This window comes from Trachypithecus francoisi, unplaced genomic scaffold (assembly GCF_009764315.1).
Source record: "Trachypithecus francoisi isolate TF-2019V2 unplaced genomic scaffold, Tfra_2.0 Lachesis_group1, whole genome shotgun sequence".
Lineage (NCBI taxonomy): Eukaryota > Metazoa > Chordata > Mammalia > Primates > Cercopithecidae > Trachypithecus > Trachypithecus francoisi.
In genome coordinates, this window is record NW_022681454.1 from 3,016,617 (window position 1) to 3,031,992 (window position 15,376).

Consider the following 15,376-nt stretch of genomic DNA (forward strand, 5'->3'; position numbering starts at 1 on the left):
ATAAATTCCAGGAACTAGTTATAAACTAACCATAGTCAAAAGAACAGAACTTACCTGTGCTCTTAGAATATAAGCAAAGCTCTGAGCATGCCTTATGCTGAGTCTTGTAGCTTGTGACAATTTCTGATGTCATGAGGAAAAGTTACTGACTTTTAAACAGTAACGGGAAAGGGCCTCTTCCCCTTCTGTTCGACAGAGAGGAGTAGCGGGCACCCTCCCTGAGGTGCTCTGTGCTCTTGGGTCTGCATTGGGCTTTTGCTTCTGAAACCTGGAAGGCTCTGTAAGATTTCTTCTGCGGTTAATGTCTGTTCATCGTGGCACTGACCTGTGTTTCCATTATCTACCACTGAAGGCTGCAGCTCAGCTTAGGCCTCAGGCCCATGGCAGTGCAGTCTCAGGGGTGTCTGCTCCTGGAAAGCCTCCTGTCCCCGCCCTGCCTGTAGCCTGCCTGGGAGGAGGGATAGTCCCCACTGGACTGGGCTCTTGCAGACCAGACATGACTTTCATCCACAGGGAGAGCTGGTGACGGCCTCCAAGGCAATCATTGAGAAGGAGTACCAGCCCCACGTCATTGTGAGCACCACGGGCCCCAACCCCTTCACCACGCTCACAGACCGCGAGCTGGAGGAGTACCGCAGGGAGGTGGAGCGGAAGCAGAAGGGCTCTGAAGGTGAGTGCTTGTGGTCCTGGGCACTGCCACTCCAGAAGGTGTGCCCTGGGAGCTTCTCTGTGGTCCAGGTGCTGGCTGTGGGTGGTGATAAGAATAGTCACATGCATCAAAGTCAAACCAGAACTTTATCCAGTACTCATTTCCAACCTAGTCACTCAGGCCAGAATGGAAGAAATTGCAGGCCGGGCGTGGTGGCTCACGCCTTTAATCCCAGCACTTTGGGAGGCCGAGGCAGGTGGATCACCTGAAGTCAGGAGTTCGAGACCAGCCTGACAAACATGGAGAAACCCCATCTCTACTAAAAATACAAAATTAGCCGGGTGTGGTGGTGCATGCCTGTAATCCCAGCTGCTACTCGGGAGGCTGAGTCAGGAGAATCGCATGAACCCGGGAGGCGGAGGTTGCGGTGAGCTGAGATCACGCCATTGCACTCCAGCCTGGACAACAAGAGAGAAACTCCCATCTCAAAAAAAAAAAAAAAAAAAATTGCCAAGTTAGGCGCACTTGTGAGTGGCCCTGGCTAGGAGGGAGACGTGTGTAAATGACAATGTGGAGGACTAGTGGTGGCCACTCACAAGTGTCTGCGTGCCGTACTAAGATAGGCCAGGGCCCCTCTGCCAAAACAAGGCTGACCCTGAAGATGTCCTGCTGTGGTTCCATCCAACAGCTGTGATGAAGGTGGGGGTGAGAGGAGACCGCAGGAGTGAGGGGCAGCCCACAGAGCTCCAGGCTGGAAGGCATTGGTCCTTCTCCCAGGGGGTTTCTGTCCGTATGGAGTGACCAGAACACTGACAAAAGAATTCGTTCATTTGGATCAGTTAGCGGGGAAGCCAGCATGCATATGATTATTATTCTTTTTGAGATGAAGTCTCACTCTGTCACCAGGCTGGAGTGCAGTGGCACGATCTCAGCTCACTGCAACCTCTGCCTCCCGGGTTCAAGCGATTCTCCTGCCTCAACCTTCCGAGTAGCTCGGACTACAGGTGCCCGCCACCACGCCTGGCTCATTTTTGTATTTTTAGTAGAGACGGGGTTTCACCATGTTGGCCAGGATGGTCTCAATATCTTAAACTTGTGATCCACCTGCCTCGGCCTCCCAAAGTGCTGGGATTATAGGCATGAGCCACCGTGCCCAGCCCTGAATATCTTTTTAAAGAGACATTTGTCTTTCTCTCTCTTTTTTAAAATTAATTATATTTTAAGTTTTGGGATACATATACAGAACGTGCAGGTTTGTTACGTAGGTATACACGTGCCAGGGTGGTTTGCTGCACCCATCAACCCATCATCTACATTTGGTATTTCTCCTAATGCTATCCTTCCCCTAGCCCCACACCCCTGACAGGCCCTGGTGTGTGATGTTCCCTTTCCTGTGTCCATGTGTTCTCATTGTTCAACTCCCACTTTTGAGTGAGAACATGTGGTGGTTGGTTTTCTGTTCCTGTGTTTGCTGAGAATGATGGTTTCTAGCTTCATCCATGTCCCTGCAAAGGACATGAACTCATCCTTTTTTATGACTGCATAGTATTCCTTGGTGTGTATATGCCACATTTTCTTTATCCAGCCTATCACTGATGGGCATTTGGGTTGGTTCCAAGTCTTTGGTATCGTGTATAGTGGTGCAGTACACATATGTGTGCGTATGTCTTTATAGTAGAATGTTTATAATCCTTTGGGTATATACCCAATAACGGGATTGCTGGGTCAAATGATATTTCTGGTTCTAGATCCTTGAGGAATCACCACGCTGTCTTCCACAATGGTTGAACTAATTTACACTCCCACCAACAGTGTAAAAGCGTTCCTGTTTCTCCACATCCTCTCCAGCTTCTGTTGTTTCCTGACTTTTTAATGATCGCCATTGTAACTGGTGTGAGATGGTATCTCATTGTGGTTTTGATTTGCATTTCTCTAATGACCAGTGATGATGAGCTTTTGTTCCTATGTTTGTTGGCCACATAAATGTCTTCTTTTGAGAGGCGTCTGTTTATATCCTTCACCCGCTTTTTGATGGGGTTGTTTTTTTTCTTGTAAATTTGTTTAAGTTCCTTGTAGATCCTGGTTATCAGCCCTTTGTCAGATGGATAGATTGCAACAATTTTCTCCCATTCTGTAGGTTCCCTTTTCACTCTGATGATAGTTTCTTCTGGTGTGCAGAAGCTCTTTAGTTTAGTTAGATCCCATTTGTCAATTTTGGCTTTTGTTGCCATTGCTTTTGGTGTTTTAGTCATGAAGTCTTTGCCCATGCCTGTGTCCTGAATGGTATTGCCTAGGTTTTCTTCTAGGGTTTTTATGGTTTTAGGTCTTATGTTTAACCCATCTTGAGTTAATTTTTATATAAGGTGTAAGGAAGGTGTCCAGTTTCACTTTTCTGCATATGGCTAGCCAGTTTTCTTAACACCATTTGTTTAATAGGGAATCCTTTTCCCATTGCTTGTTTTTGTCCAATTTGTCAAAGATCAGATGGTTGTAGAGGTGTGACATTATTTCTGAGGCCTCTGTTCTGTTTATTGGTCTATATATCTGTTTTGGTACCAGTACCATGCTGTTTTGGTTACTGTAGCCTTGTAGTGTAGTTTTAAGTCAAGTAGTGTGATGCCTACAGCTTTGTTCTTTTTGCTTAGCATTGTCTTGGCCATACACGCTTTTTTGGTTCCATATGAAATTTAAAGTAGTTTTTTCTAATTCTGTGAAGAAAGTCAGTGGTAGCTGGATGGGCATAGCATTGAATCTATGAATTACTTTGGGCAGTATGGCCATTTTCACAATATTGATTCTTCGTATCCATGAGCATGGAATGTTTTTCTTTTTGTTTGTGTGCTCTCTTATTTCCTTGAGCAGTGGTTTGTAGTTCTCCTTGAAGAGGTCCTTCACATCCCTTGTAAGTTGTAGTCCCAGGTATTTTATTCTCTTTGTAGCAATTGTGAATGGGAGTTCACTCATGATTTGGCTCTTTGTCAATTATTGGTGTATAGGAATGCTTGTGATTTTTGCACATTGATTTTGTATCCTGAGACTTTGCTGAAGTTGCTTATCAGCTTAAGGAGATTTTGGGCTGAGATGATAGGGTTTTCTAAATATACAATCATGTCATCTGCAAACAGAGACAATTTGACTTCCTGTTTTCCTATTTGAATACGCTTTATTTCTTTCTCTTGCCTGATTGCGCTGGCCAGAACTTCTAATACTGTGTTGAATAGGTGTGGTGAGAGAGGGCATCCGTGTCCTGTGCCAGTTTTTAAAGGGAATGCTTCCAGTCTTTGCCCATTCAGTACGATATTGGCTGTGGGTTTGTCATAAATAGCTCTTAATACCTAGTTTATTGAGAGTTTTTAGCATGAGGGGATGTTAAATTTTATTGCAGCCCTTTTCTGCATCTATTGAGATAATCATGTGGTTTTTGTCGTTAGTTCTGTGTATACGATGGATTATGTTTATTGATTTGCATATGGTTTGTTATTTGTTGATTTTTTTTTTTTCTGAGACAGAGTCTCCCTCTGTTACCGAAGCTGGAGTGCAGTGGTGCAATCTTGGCTCACTGCAACCTCTGCCTCCTGGATTCAAGCCTCAGCCTCCTGAGTACTTGAGACTACAGACGCATGCCACCACACCCGGCTAATTTTTGTATTTTTATTAGAGACAGGGTTTCACTGTGTTGGCCAGGATGGTCTCGATCTCCTGACTTCATGATCCACCTGCCTCGGCCTCCCAAAGTGCTGGGATTACAGGTGTGAGCCACTGCACCTGGCTGATTGTGTATGTTGAACCAGCCTTGCATCCCAGGGATGAAGGCAACTTGATTGTGGTGGATAAGCTTTTTGATGTGCTGCTGGATTCGGTTTGCCAGTATTTTATTGAGGATTTTCGCATTGATGTTCATCAGGGATATTGGCCTGAAATTTTCTTTTTTTGTTGTGTCTCTGCCAGGTTTTGGTATAAGGATGATGCTGGCCTCATAAAACGAGTTAGGGAGGAGTCCCTCTTTTTTCTATTGTCTGGAATAGTTTCAGAAGGAATGGTACCTACCAGCTCCTTTTTGTACCTCTGGTAGAATTTGGCTGTTAATCTTTCTGGTCCTGGGCTTTTTTTGGTTGGTAGGCTATTTATTTCTACCTCAATTTCAGAGCTCGTTACTGGTCTATTCAGGGATTTGGCTTCCTCCTGGTTCAGTCATGGGAGGGTATATGTATCCAGGAATTTATCCATTTCTTCTAGATTTTCTAGTTTATTTGTGTAGAGGTGTTTATAGTATTCTCTGATGGTGGTTTGTATTTCTGTGGGGTCAGTGGTGATCTCCCCTTTATCATTTTTTGTGTCTATTTGATTCTTCTCTCTTTTCTTCTTTATTAGTCTGTCTAATTATCAATCTTTTCAAAAAACCAGCTCCTGGATTCACTGATTTTTTTTTTTTTTTGAGATGGAGTCTCGCTCTGTCGCCCAGGCTGGAGTGCAGTGGTTGGATCTCAGCTCACTGCAAGCTCCGCCCCCCCGGGTTCACGCTATTCTCCTGCCTCAGCCTCCGGAGTAGCTGGGACTACAGGCGCCGCCACCTCGCCCGGCTAGTTTTTTTGTATTTTTAGTAGAGACGGGGTTTCACTGTGTTAGCCAGGATGGTCTCGATCTCCTGACCTCGTGATCCGCCCGTCTCGGCCTCCCAAAGTGCTGGGATTACAGGCTTGAGCCACCGCGCCCGGCCGATTCACTGATTTTTTGAAGGCTTTTTTTTGTGTCTCTCTCCTTCGGTTCTGCTCTGATCTTAGTCATTTCTTATCTTCTGCTAGCTTTTGAATTTGTTTGCTCTTTCTTCTCTAGTTCTTTTAATTATGATGTTAGGGTGTCGATTTTAGATCTTTCCTGCTTTCTCCTGTGGGCATTTAGTGCTATAAATTTTCCTCTGAACACTGCTTTAGCTGTGTCCCAGAGATTCTGGTACGCTGTGTCTTTTTTCTCATTGTTTTCAAATAACTTATTTATTTCTGCCTGAATTTTGTTATTTACCCAGTAGTCATTCAGGAGCAGGCTGTTCAGTTTCCATGGAGTTATGCAGTTTTGAGTGAGTGTCTTAATCCTGAGTTCTAATTTGATTGCTCTGTGGTCTGAGAGACAGCTTGTTATAATTTCTGTTCTTTTACATTTGCTGAGGAGTGTTTTACTTCCAATTATGTGGTCAATTTTAGAATAAGTGCGATATGGTGCTGAGAAGAATGTATATTCTGTTGATTTGGGGTGGAGAGTTCTGTAGATGTCTATTAGGTCTGCTTGGTCCAGAGCTGAGTTCAAGTCCTGAATATCCTTGTTAATTTTCTGTCTTGTCGATCTAATATTGACAGTGGGGTGTTAAAATTTCCCATTATTATTGTGTGGGAGTGTGAGTCTCTTTGTAGGTCTCTAAGAGCTTGCTTTATGAATCTGGGTGCTCCTGTATTGGTTGCATGTATATTTAGGATAGTTAGTTCTTCTTGTTACATTGATCCCTTTACCATTAGGTAATGTCCTTCTTTGTCTTCTTAAATTTTGTTGGCTTAAAGTCTGTTTTATTAGAGACTAGAATTGCAACTCCTGCTTTTTTTTTTTTTTTTTTTTTTTGCTTTCCTTTTGCTTGGTAAATATTCTTCTATCCCTTTATTTTGAGCCTATGTGTGTCTTCACATGTGAGACGGGTCTCCTGAATATAGCACACTGATGGGTCTTGACCCTTTATCCAATTTGCCAGTCTGTGTCTTTTAATTCGGGCATTTAGCCCATTCACATATTCAGGTTAATATTGTTATGTGTGAATTTGATCCTGTCATTATGATGCTAGCTGGTTATTTTGCCCGTTAGTTGATGCAGTTTCTTCATAGTGTTGATGGTCTTTACAATTTGGTATACTTTTGCGGTGGGTGGAACTGGTTTTTGCTTTCCATATTTAGTGCTTGCTTCAGGAGCTCTTGTAAGGCAGGCCTGATGGTGACAAAATCTCTCAGCATTTGTTTGTCTGTAAAGGATTTTATTTCTCCTTCACTTATGAAGCTTAGTTTGGCTGGATATCAGATTCTGGGTTGAAAATTCTTTTAAAAATGTTGAATATTGGCCCCCACTCTCTTCTGGCTTGTAGGGTTTCTGCAGAGAGATCTGCTGTTAGTCTGATGGGCTTCCCTTTGTGGGTAACCTGACCTTTCTCTCTGACTGCCCTTAAAATTTTTTCCTTCATTTCAACCTTGGGTGAATCTGATGATTATGTGTCTTGGGGTTGCTCTTCTCGAGGAGTATCTTTGTGGTAGTCTCCCTGTTTCCTGAATTTGAATGTTGGCCTGTCTTGCTAGGTTGGGGAAGTTCTCCTGGATAATATCCTGAAGAGTGTTTTCCAACTCGGTTCCATTCTGCCTGTCATTTTCAGGCACCCCAATCAAACGTAGCTTTGATCTTTTCACATAGCCCTATATTTCTTGGAGGCTTTGTTCATTCCTTTTCATTCTTTATTCTTTAATCTTGTCTTTATACTTTATTTCATTAAGTTGATCTTCAATCTCTGATATCCTTTCTTCTGCTTGATTTATTCGGCTATTGTTACTTGTGTATGCTTCATGAAGTTCTCGTGCTGTGTTTTTCAGCTCCATCAGGTCATTTATGTTCTTCTCTAAAGTGTTATTCTACTTAGCAATTCCTCTAACCTTATTTCAAGGTTCTTAGCATCCTTGCATTGGGTTAGAACACGCTCCTTTAGCTCAGAGGAGTTTGTTATTACCCATCTTCTGAAGCCTACTTCCGTCAATTCATCAAACTCATTCTCCATCCAGTTTTGTTCCCTTGCTGGCGAGGAGTTGTGATCCTTTGGAGGAGAAGAGGCGTTCTGGGTTTTGAAATTTTCAGCCTTTTTGTGCTGGTTTTTCCTTATCTTTGTGGATTTATCTATGTTTGATCTTTGATGTTGGTGACCTTCAGATGGCGTTTTCGTGCGAACGTCCTTTTTATTGATGTTGATGCTATTCCTTTCTGTTAGTTTTCCTTCTATCAGTCCCTTCTCCTGCAGGTCTGCTGGAGTTTGCTGGAGGTGCACTCCAGACCCTGTTTGCCTGGGTATCACCAGCAGAAGCTGCAGAACAGCAAAGATTGCTGCCTGTCCCTTCTTCTGGAAGCTTCGTCCCAGAGGGGCACCGCCAGATGCCAGCCGGAGCTCTCCTGTATGAGGTGTTGTCTGTCGACCCCTGCTAGGAGGTGTCTCTTGAGGAGGCAGTGTCTGTCCCTTAGCAGAGCTTGAGCACTGTGCTGGGAGATCCGCTGTTCTCTTCAGAGCCAGCAGGCAGTAACTTAACTCTGCTGAAGCTGTGTCCACAGCTGCCCCTTCCCCCAGGTGCTCTGTCCCAGGGAGATGGGAGTTTTATCTATAAGTCCGTGACTGCCGTTGCTGCCTTTCTTTCAGAGATGCCCTGCCCAGAGAGGAGGAATCTAGAGAAGCAGTCTGGCTATAGTGGCTTTGAGGAGCTGCGGTGGGCTCCGCCCAGTTCAGATTTCCTGGCAGCTTTGTTTACACTGTGAGGGGAAAATGGCCTACTCAAGCCTCAGTAATGGTGGACGCCTCTCCGCCTACCAAGCTCCAGCATCCCAAGTGGACTTCAGACTGCTGTGCTGGCAGCAAGAATTTCAAGCCAGTGGATCTTAGCTTGCTGGGCTCCATGGGGGTGGGATCTGCTGTGCAAGACTACTTGGCTCCCTGACTTCAGCCCCCTTTCCAGGGGAGTGAAGGGTTCTGTCTTGCTGGCATTCCAGGCGCCACTGGGGTATTCAAAAAGAACTCCTGCAGCTAGCTCAGCATCTGCCCAAATGGGTGACCAGTTTTGTGCTTGAAACCCAGGGCCTTGGTGGTGTAGGCAGCCAAGGGAATTTCCTGGTCTGTGGATTGCGAAGACCGTGGGAAAAGCATAGTATCTGAGCCAGAATGCACCATTTCTCAAGGCACAGTCCCTCACGGCTTCCCTTGGCTACAGGAGGGAGTTCCCTGACTCCTTGCACTTCCCGGGTAAGCAACACCCTACCCTGCTTCGGCTCGCCGTCTGTGGGCTGCACCCACGGTCTAACTAGTCCCAGTGAGATGAGCCAGGTACCTCAGTTGGAAGTGCAGAAATCACCCACCTTCTGGGTTGATCTCGCTGGGAGCTGCAGACCGGAGCTGTTCCTTTGGCCATGTTGACAGTCACCCCGACGTTTGTCTCTTTTACGAACACGGTATTTCTGTCTGTTGAAGCGTCACTGGGGAGAGACTTCCTTTACTTGGTTTGATTCTTAACACTCATTGTTGCTGAGCCATCGTGCTGGGCACATGCCCAGTGCTGTCGTGCGTACATCTCATCTCATTCCCAGAGTAACCCTGCGAGATCCGTCATTTTTCCCCAGTTAGAGCAGAGGAATAGGGGGCTCAGACAGGGCGGCTCCCAAGAACGAGGTTGTGCATGGCTGAGCCCTGATTTGGACAAAAGCGCATTGCCTTCTTCACTGAGTCTTTGATCACAGCAGTCAGCCCCGGCCTCTGTGCAGGGGGATGCTCTGAATGTCCTTGCGGTGCTTGTTTGTAGGGCTTGGGGTTTCTGACAGAAATTCTCTTTCTCCATAAACCTTGAGGGTCTCCTGTGCAGGTGTGGTCACAGGCCTGAGGGTGAACATGCTGACTGCCCTGGCATGTGCCCAGGTCCCGTCAGGAGTGGTGGGTGCAGCCTGCACTTCTCTTGGTAGCTCACTGACAAAGGCGGTCAAAGATGGGGCAGTCTTACAATGAGTAAAAATAAGCGGCTCAAGTTTCAGACCCTCATGGAGCAGGTGGTTTCAGATGTCAGGCTTTGAAAAGAAAATGTTGAGAACTAATGAGAGAAGCAGGTCTCCAATGCCTCTTCCTTGAGGGCTCGTGGGGATCAGCTGCTTTTCCTCCGAGCTCCCTGCTGCCAGCTCTCTTGTCCACTAGGCTCTAGGCAACCTTGGTGCTGGCACCAGGAAGAACCAGGGGCACAGGGCCCCCGCCAGCATCCTCAGGGCCATTAGCTTCAACTCAGGTTTTTACTGAAACCTCAGTGTGCTTCTCAGTCCTCTGGGGTCAGCCTTGCTGGAGCCCCTCGGTGTGTGGGACTGACTGTTGCCCTCCTGGACTGTAGTCATCCTGGGAGCTAGGCATTCCTCCTGAGAGGACCTCTTAACCGGTTTTTGTCTTGTTCTAGACCAGCCACTGCATTACGTACTTGTTACTGAAAGTTGAGTTGCTGAATTGTTTTGCAGTGTTACACCGCTATTTACTGTTCAGGCCTTCACACACACCGGGCCCTGCCGCTGGTTGTCTCCCTCCAGTGAAGCTTTGAGCCATTGCTGTAATGACCTGCCTTAGAGCGAGAAGTAGAGGTGGTCAGCTTGAGCTGTGGGTCATGTGGCCTAATCCTAGTTTCTGTGCACACGTACACAGATATGTGTCTGCCCTTTGGAGTCTCCTGGCATCTGAGTAACCGGGATTGTTTTTCAGTCAAACAAGATACCTGGAGTTCCCCCCTACCCGGTGTGAGGCTCCTTCAGCAGGGCTGTGATGGCAGCTGAGTGTGGATGGGGACAGCTCTGGCCATGCTCTGTGATCACAGAGCTGTTAGCAGGAGAACCCACAGGAGGTCTGATCCGGCCCTTGGCGTGGGCTGAGGGGATTGTGTGCCACAGGTAAAATGCAGGCCGACTGCCGGAGGTCAGCACCTTTTCCTGGTTGAGGCTGTATGCTCACTCAGATAGGTGGTGTGGCGGCCTTTTTATGGGCACCTGGCTTCTGCAAGGTAGCTGCCAACATGGTACTTGGGGAGGTGAGCCAGCTGTTAGGGTGGGAGCAGAGGCCCTGGGAGCTCAGAAGGGTAATGACAGCTGCTTGTTCAAAATACAGATCTGCTGATTCAAAGCTATTAATCTAAACTTCTGAAATACAGACAGACATAGAAGGAGTTAGCATAGTGTTGATCCATATTTTCCCTCACACGAGAAGTAGACTTGGAATCCTTTTCTATATCCAGGATCCTAGTTCCTGCATTTTTTCCTCTGGCTCTTATTAGCATGTTTCACTTTATAAAATAAAAATATGCATTACAGTTGCCAAGTTTAAATTATTGGGATAAAATGCCCTACCACAGAATTAAAACCAAAATAATTGCTCATGTGATGTCCCTTGAGGTGGTGAGTGGGCTCAGGACCCTCCGCCACCTGCTTAGCAGGGAGAAGGCTGGGAGGGAGGGGCCGCCTACTCGCACAGGACAGCAGGGGACAGGCCAGGGCACACCATTTGGGTCCACCACAGAGCCAGCTCTGGCAGATTCTCTTTGGAATAAGAATAGAAATGAATTTTGTATCTGAAGTTGTTTATGTTTCTCTGAAATTCACATCAGTCAACACCCGGGTCACAGCTTCCTTTATCCTCTCTTGGAGAGGAACAGGGAAAGGGTTGAGAGAGCCCTGCCTTCTCAAAGGGCGGCTGAGCAGGCTGCCCCATCTGCCATGGAGGCAGGTGAAGGCTCATGGCGTCCACAGCTCCTACCATATCCTTGTTGCTTCTCTGCAGAGAATCTGGACGAGGCTAGAGAACAGAAAGAAAAGAGTCCTCCAGACCAGCCTGCGGTCCCCCACCCACCTCCCAGCACTCCCATCAAGCTGGAGGAAGGTGAGCTCTGGGTGGCAGTGGCCACCGCTGTGGGAGGGTGCACGGCTCATGCGCGCTGTGGCGGAATGTGGCGGGAGTTGTGTTAACACCAACAGAGAAGTGTGTGCTTGCATCAACGCCAAGATGTGACACCTCTTTTCTCCTATATTGGTTCTGTCCTGGGTAACTCCAGGCAAAACAGATTTGTATGTGAGCTGTGACCAAGTAGGAAGGCTGGCCTCGGGGGTCGGAACCCACCGTGGTTGCTGGTGTCCGCGTTGCCCATTGCTCGCCCACTCCTTGTGCCGTGTTGTCATGCAGATGCCACCTCCGGAGATGCTCTCCGCTGTGTGAGCCACACGCCGGCTGCCTCTCAGCCACCGTGTGTCTGTGGTGTGTGATCCCGGGTGTCTGTCCCTCGGTCTCGTACATCCGTGTCTCTCGTGAAGCCCATGGCCCTGCCTTTCTTCTTCTGTAACCTGATGGCTGTGACTGAATGCATAGATTCTCTCCTTGTGCTTTTTTCTTCCTGTGGCTGCGTCACAAGCAGGAGACGGATGCGCTAGAGAGTACCTGTTACCCTAGTAAGTACCGCGCTGCCTCCGCTCTCCACCGGTGCCCTGTGCTTTGCCTCATTCTCCTGCTTCTTTGTTGTTTATTAAGTTTTGTTTTCTGTTTATTTCAAATAAAAACAGAAGCCCCCCCTTTTTTGTACCCAGTCCCTTGGAGGCCTTCCTGGAAGCGGCTCAGTCACCGGAGCACTGTGCTGCCTTCAGTGGCAGCGGGTGCCTCCCTCAGGGCCTCTACGCACCTTGGTGCCACTGGAGCACTCTGGGCCTCAGAGGTTCTTACCTCCGGCCTTCGAGGGTCTCTTTGGATTGCTCGGTGGGAGGGTTTGACCACACTGGGTCAGATGTCAAGTGCAGCCTCCGTTCAGACAGGCTGGGGTTCTGCCACCTGCTGTGTGGGGTCGGATTGCCTTAGAGCTTTGCTGAAGCTGGTCCGAGGAAGATGGGCAGAGGAGCGGGTATTGGACCCTTATAAAGCAGTGTGATGTTGGCTCAGAGGATGGCAGCTCTCCAGAGCGAGTGCCCTGGGGCAGCCTCTGTCCTAGCATCAGCCGCACCGTGCCCAGCAGAGCGGGCCCCACCTCCTCACAGAGAGCGGCGCCTGTGTGCCCACAGCCCTCTCCCAGGCCTCAAGAAGCCTGGCCTGGAATTAGCCTGGGGCAGCTGGCGGGGTGGGGGCGCTTCCAGCTTCCCAAAGGTAAAGCCTTGAGGGTTTGGGGCCTGGGCCTCCTGTGCTGCTCCTAACCACTCAGCTGACTCCCCTGGCCCTGATGTGTGGCTTGATTTTTAAACACTAAACAGCTTGTGGTGTCTAACCTGTCAGTTGCTGGTAACGTTGTAGGCTGTTTACGAATGGAGTGGACAAAGCGGGTGCCCGGGTAAGTGTGGAAGGAAGGCGCCCCAGGCCGTGTCCTGAGGGCCGATTGCTCCTTCACAGAGGGCCACTCCTGATGCTGGTTGGGAGTTTTTTGCCCCGCTCCTTGCCTTAAAGGCCGTCTTTTTCCTTTTAATTAACTTCCATCCTAAACGGCTTTGTTCTTTTGGACGTTGACATCACACGTGCTGTGGGAGTTACGCACAGTTTTCTCCTGGCTGTTCTGGGGGAGACCAGGTGTTGTAGACCCAAATTTAGACTTCATTTCACGACTATGAATCCATGCCCTTAGGTGACAGGGCGGACTTCTCTTCACATAATGAAAGCGGGACGCTGCTCCTTTAGCTCCTCAGCTTGTGCTGCCGGCTGTCTTTCCGGTGGGGGGACCCACGCCTGGGGCGGAGTCCGGTGTTGTCAGCACACTGCCCACAACAAGGAGCTAAAAACTACCCGAGACCAAGTCTGTGTTTTGTGATTCTAGCTCCATCCAGCCGTACAGTAGAGTAGACCATATTTTAAGTTTCTTGTCTTGGTAAAAATCCATAGTCAAATAAAATGGCAGTTTCCTGTGTGGGGTGCCCCCATCTCAAGCTGCCCTTTGAGATCTGGGCAGGAACCCTTAACCCCGTCTCTCACCTCACCCACTAGACCTTGTGCCGGAGCCAGCTACTGCAGATGACAGTGATGCCGCCACCTTTAAGCCAACTCTCCCCGATCTGTCCCCTGATGAGCCTTCAGAAGCACTTGGCTTCCCTATGTTAGAGAAGGAGGAGGAAGCCCAGAGACCCCCAAGCCCCACTGAGGCCCCTACTGAGGCCAACCCCGAGCCAGCCCCAGACCCAGCCCCGGTGGCTGAAGAGGCTGCCCCCTCAGCTGCCGAGGAGGGGGCTGCTGCGGACCCTGGCAGCGATGGGTCTCCAGGCAAGTCCCCGTCCAAAAAGAAGAAGAAGTTCCGTACCCCGTCCTTTCTGAAGAAGAGCAAGAAGAAGAGTGACTCCTGAAGGCCCTGCGCTAACACTGTCCTGTCCGGAGCGACCCTGGCTCTGCCAGAGTCCCCGACTGCGTCTGTGCCCTGTCCTTGTGTAATGGAATGCAAAAAGCCAAGCCCTCCACCTAGCTAGGGGTCCCCTCACGTGAGCAGCCCTGTGTAGCCCTGGGCTGACCCAGCGTGTGTGCAGCAGCCCCACCCCACCCTGCCTCTTGTCCTCTCAGCCTCAGCTTCTGGGGGAGATGTGCTCTCCCCACAGAGGGGAGGCACTAAGTCATGGTCCTAGCTGGAAGGTACTGGAGGCTTCTGCAGCTTTGGCCGCAGGTGTCACCCTCCTGAGCCTTGACCTTTCCTGCCATCCTTCCTGTTGTGAAATCAGCACATTCTGTTTCTGCTCAGCTTCCCCTCCACCCTAAGGTCTCAGGTGATGGACTCAGACTCCTGGTTCCATGTGGCATTCTCTCTGCTCAGTGATCTCACTTAAATCTATATACAAAGCCTTGGTCCCGTGAAAACACTCGTGTGCCCACCAGCGGCCTTGAAGAGGCAGGTCTGGGCCAGACGCTGGGCAGGAAACGCCAGCAGCAGATGGGCCTGTGTGCACCCAGCGCGATGCTATGCATGTCTGACCGATGATCCCTCGACCACAACCAGATTCAGGAGCTCAGTTTTTTCACTTGGGTCTCTGGATTCCTGTCATAGGGAAGGTGTATCAGGAGGGGAAGAGTCCTTTCTAGAATTTTCTTTGAGTAGGTTTACAATTTAGCTTATATTTTTTGACTGTGAACGTGAACAGGCTTTTTGCTTTTTTCTTTCCAGACCCCATAGTAGAGCACTTTTCACTTACTTGGGGGAGGTTTCAGGGGATCTGTTCTCACCGTTAACTTAGCCAGAAAGATGTCCTAGTTGTGATAAAAGGTAACTCGAGGTGGAGAGCAGCCCCGGGGCCCCTCGACATGGCCGTCACTGAGGGAGCCTGAGACATGCGCTCCTTGGCTAATACTGTTGTTTTCACTTCCCTGGAAGAGGCTGGAAAAGGGCTCAGAGCTGCTGAGCAGGAACTGGAGGGTGACCCATTTCAGGAGCTGCCTGGTACCCGCCTGACTAGGTGCAGGCAAGCTTGTGTGGGTCCAACAGGCCCCTGATAGAGCTGGTGCCAGATGTGGGCTCAGATCCTGGGCACGATGGGCCGAGCCCCCTCGGATCCCACTGATTGGACGGCCGAGCGAGAACCAGGCTGCTGCATGGCACTGACTGCCGCTTTGAGCTTCCTCTGAGTCGCAGGGCCTGCTACGCGGGCAAGCGTGCTGCCTCTCTTCTGTGTCGTTTTGTTGCCAAGGCAGAAGGAAAAGTCCTTAACCGTGGACTCTTCCTTTATATCCCCTTTTACCCCTTCCTTTACCCCACATATGCAATGACTTAATTTTCACTTTTGTAGTTTAATCCTTTGTATTACAACATGAAATATAGTTGCATATATGGACACCGACTTGGGAGGACAGGTCCTGAATGTCCTTTCTCCAGTGTAACATGTTTTACTCACAAATAAAATTCTTTCAGCAATTTCTTTGTCTAAATCTGGGAAGCAGTTTTATAATTTTAATTTTTTTGTTCCCAAGTTTGTCTGTGCGCCGAAAGGAGACCTCCA

The 15,376-nt window shown here is 48.6% G+C and overlaps 1 protein-coding gene across 12 annotated transcripts in view; it reads left to right on the forward strand.

Moving 5' to 3' along the window:
* Nucleotides 1-15,305, forward strand: part of ADD1 (adducin 1) — a 94,759-nt gene extending 79,454 nt beyond the window's left edge. For 3 of the 12 annotated variants that reach the window (XM_033213527.1, XM_033213528.1, XM_033213530.1), the window contains 4 exons: nt 514-670; nt 11,220-11,318; nt 11,848-11,881; nt 13,389-14,515. In XM_033213527.1, coding sequence (XP_033069418.1) covers nt 514-670; nt 11,220-11,318; nt 11,848-11,881; nt 13,389 — 291 coding nt within the window. In that variant the 3' untranslated portion in view covers nt 13,390-14,515. Of the gene's footprint in view, nt 1-513; nt 671-11,219; nt 11,319-11,847; nt 11,882-13,388 lie in introns of all 12 variants that reach the window. The other 9 variants (XM_033213520.1, XM_033213524.1, XM_033213523.1 and 6 more) reach the window with 6 other exon arrangements.
* The last annotated feature ends 71 nt before the right edge of the window (nt 15,306-15,376 follow it).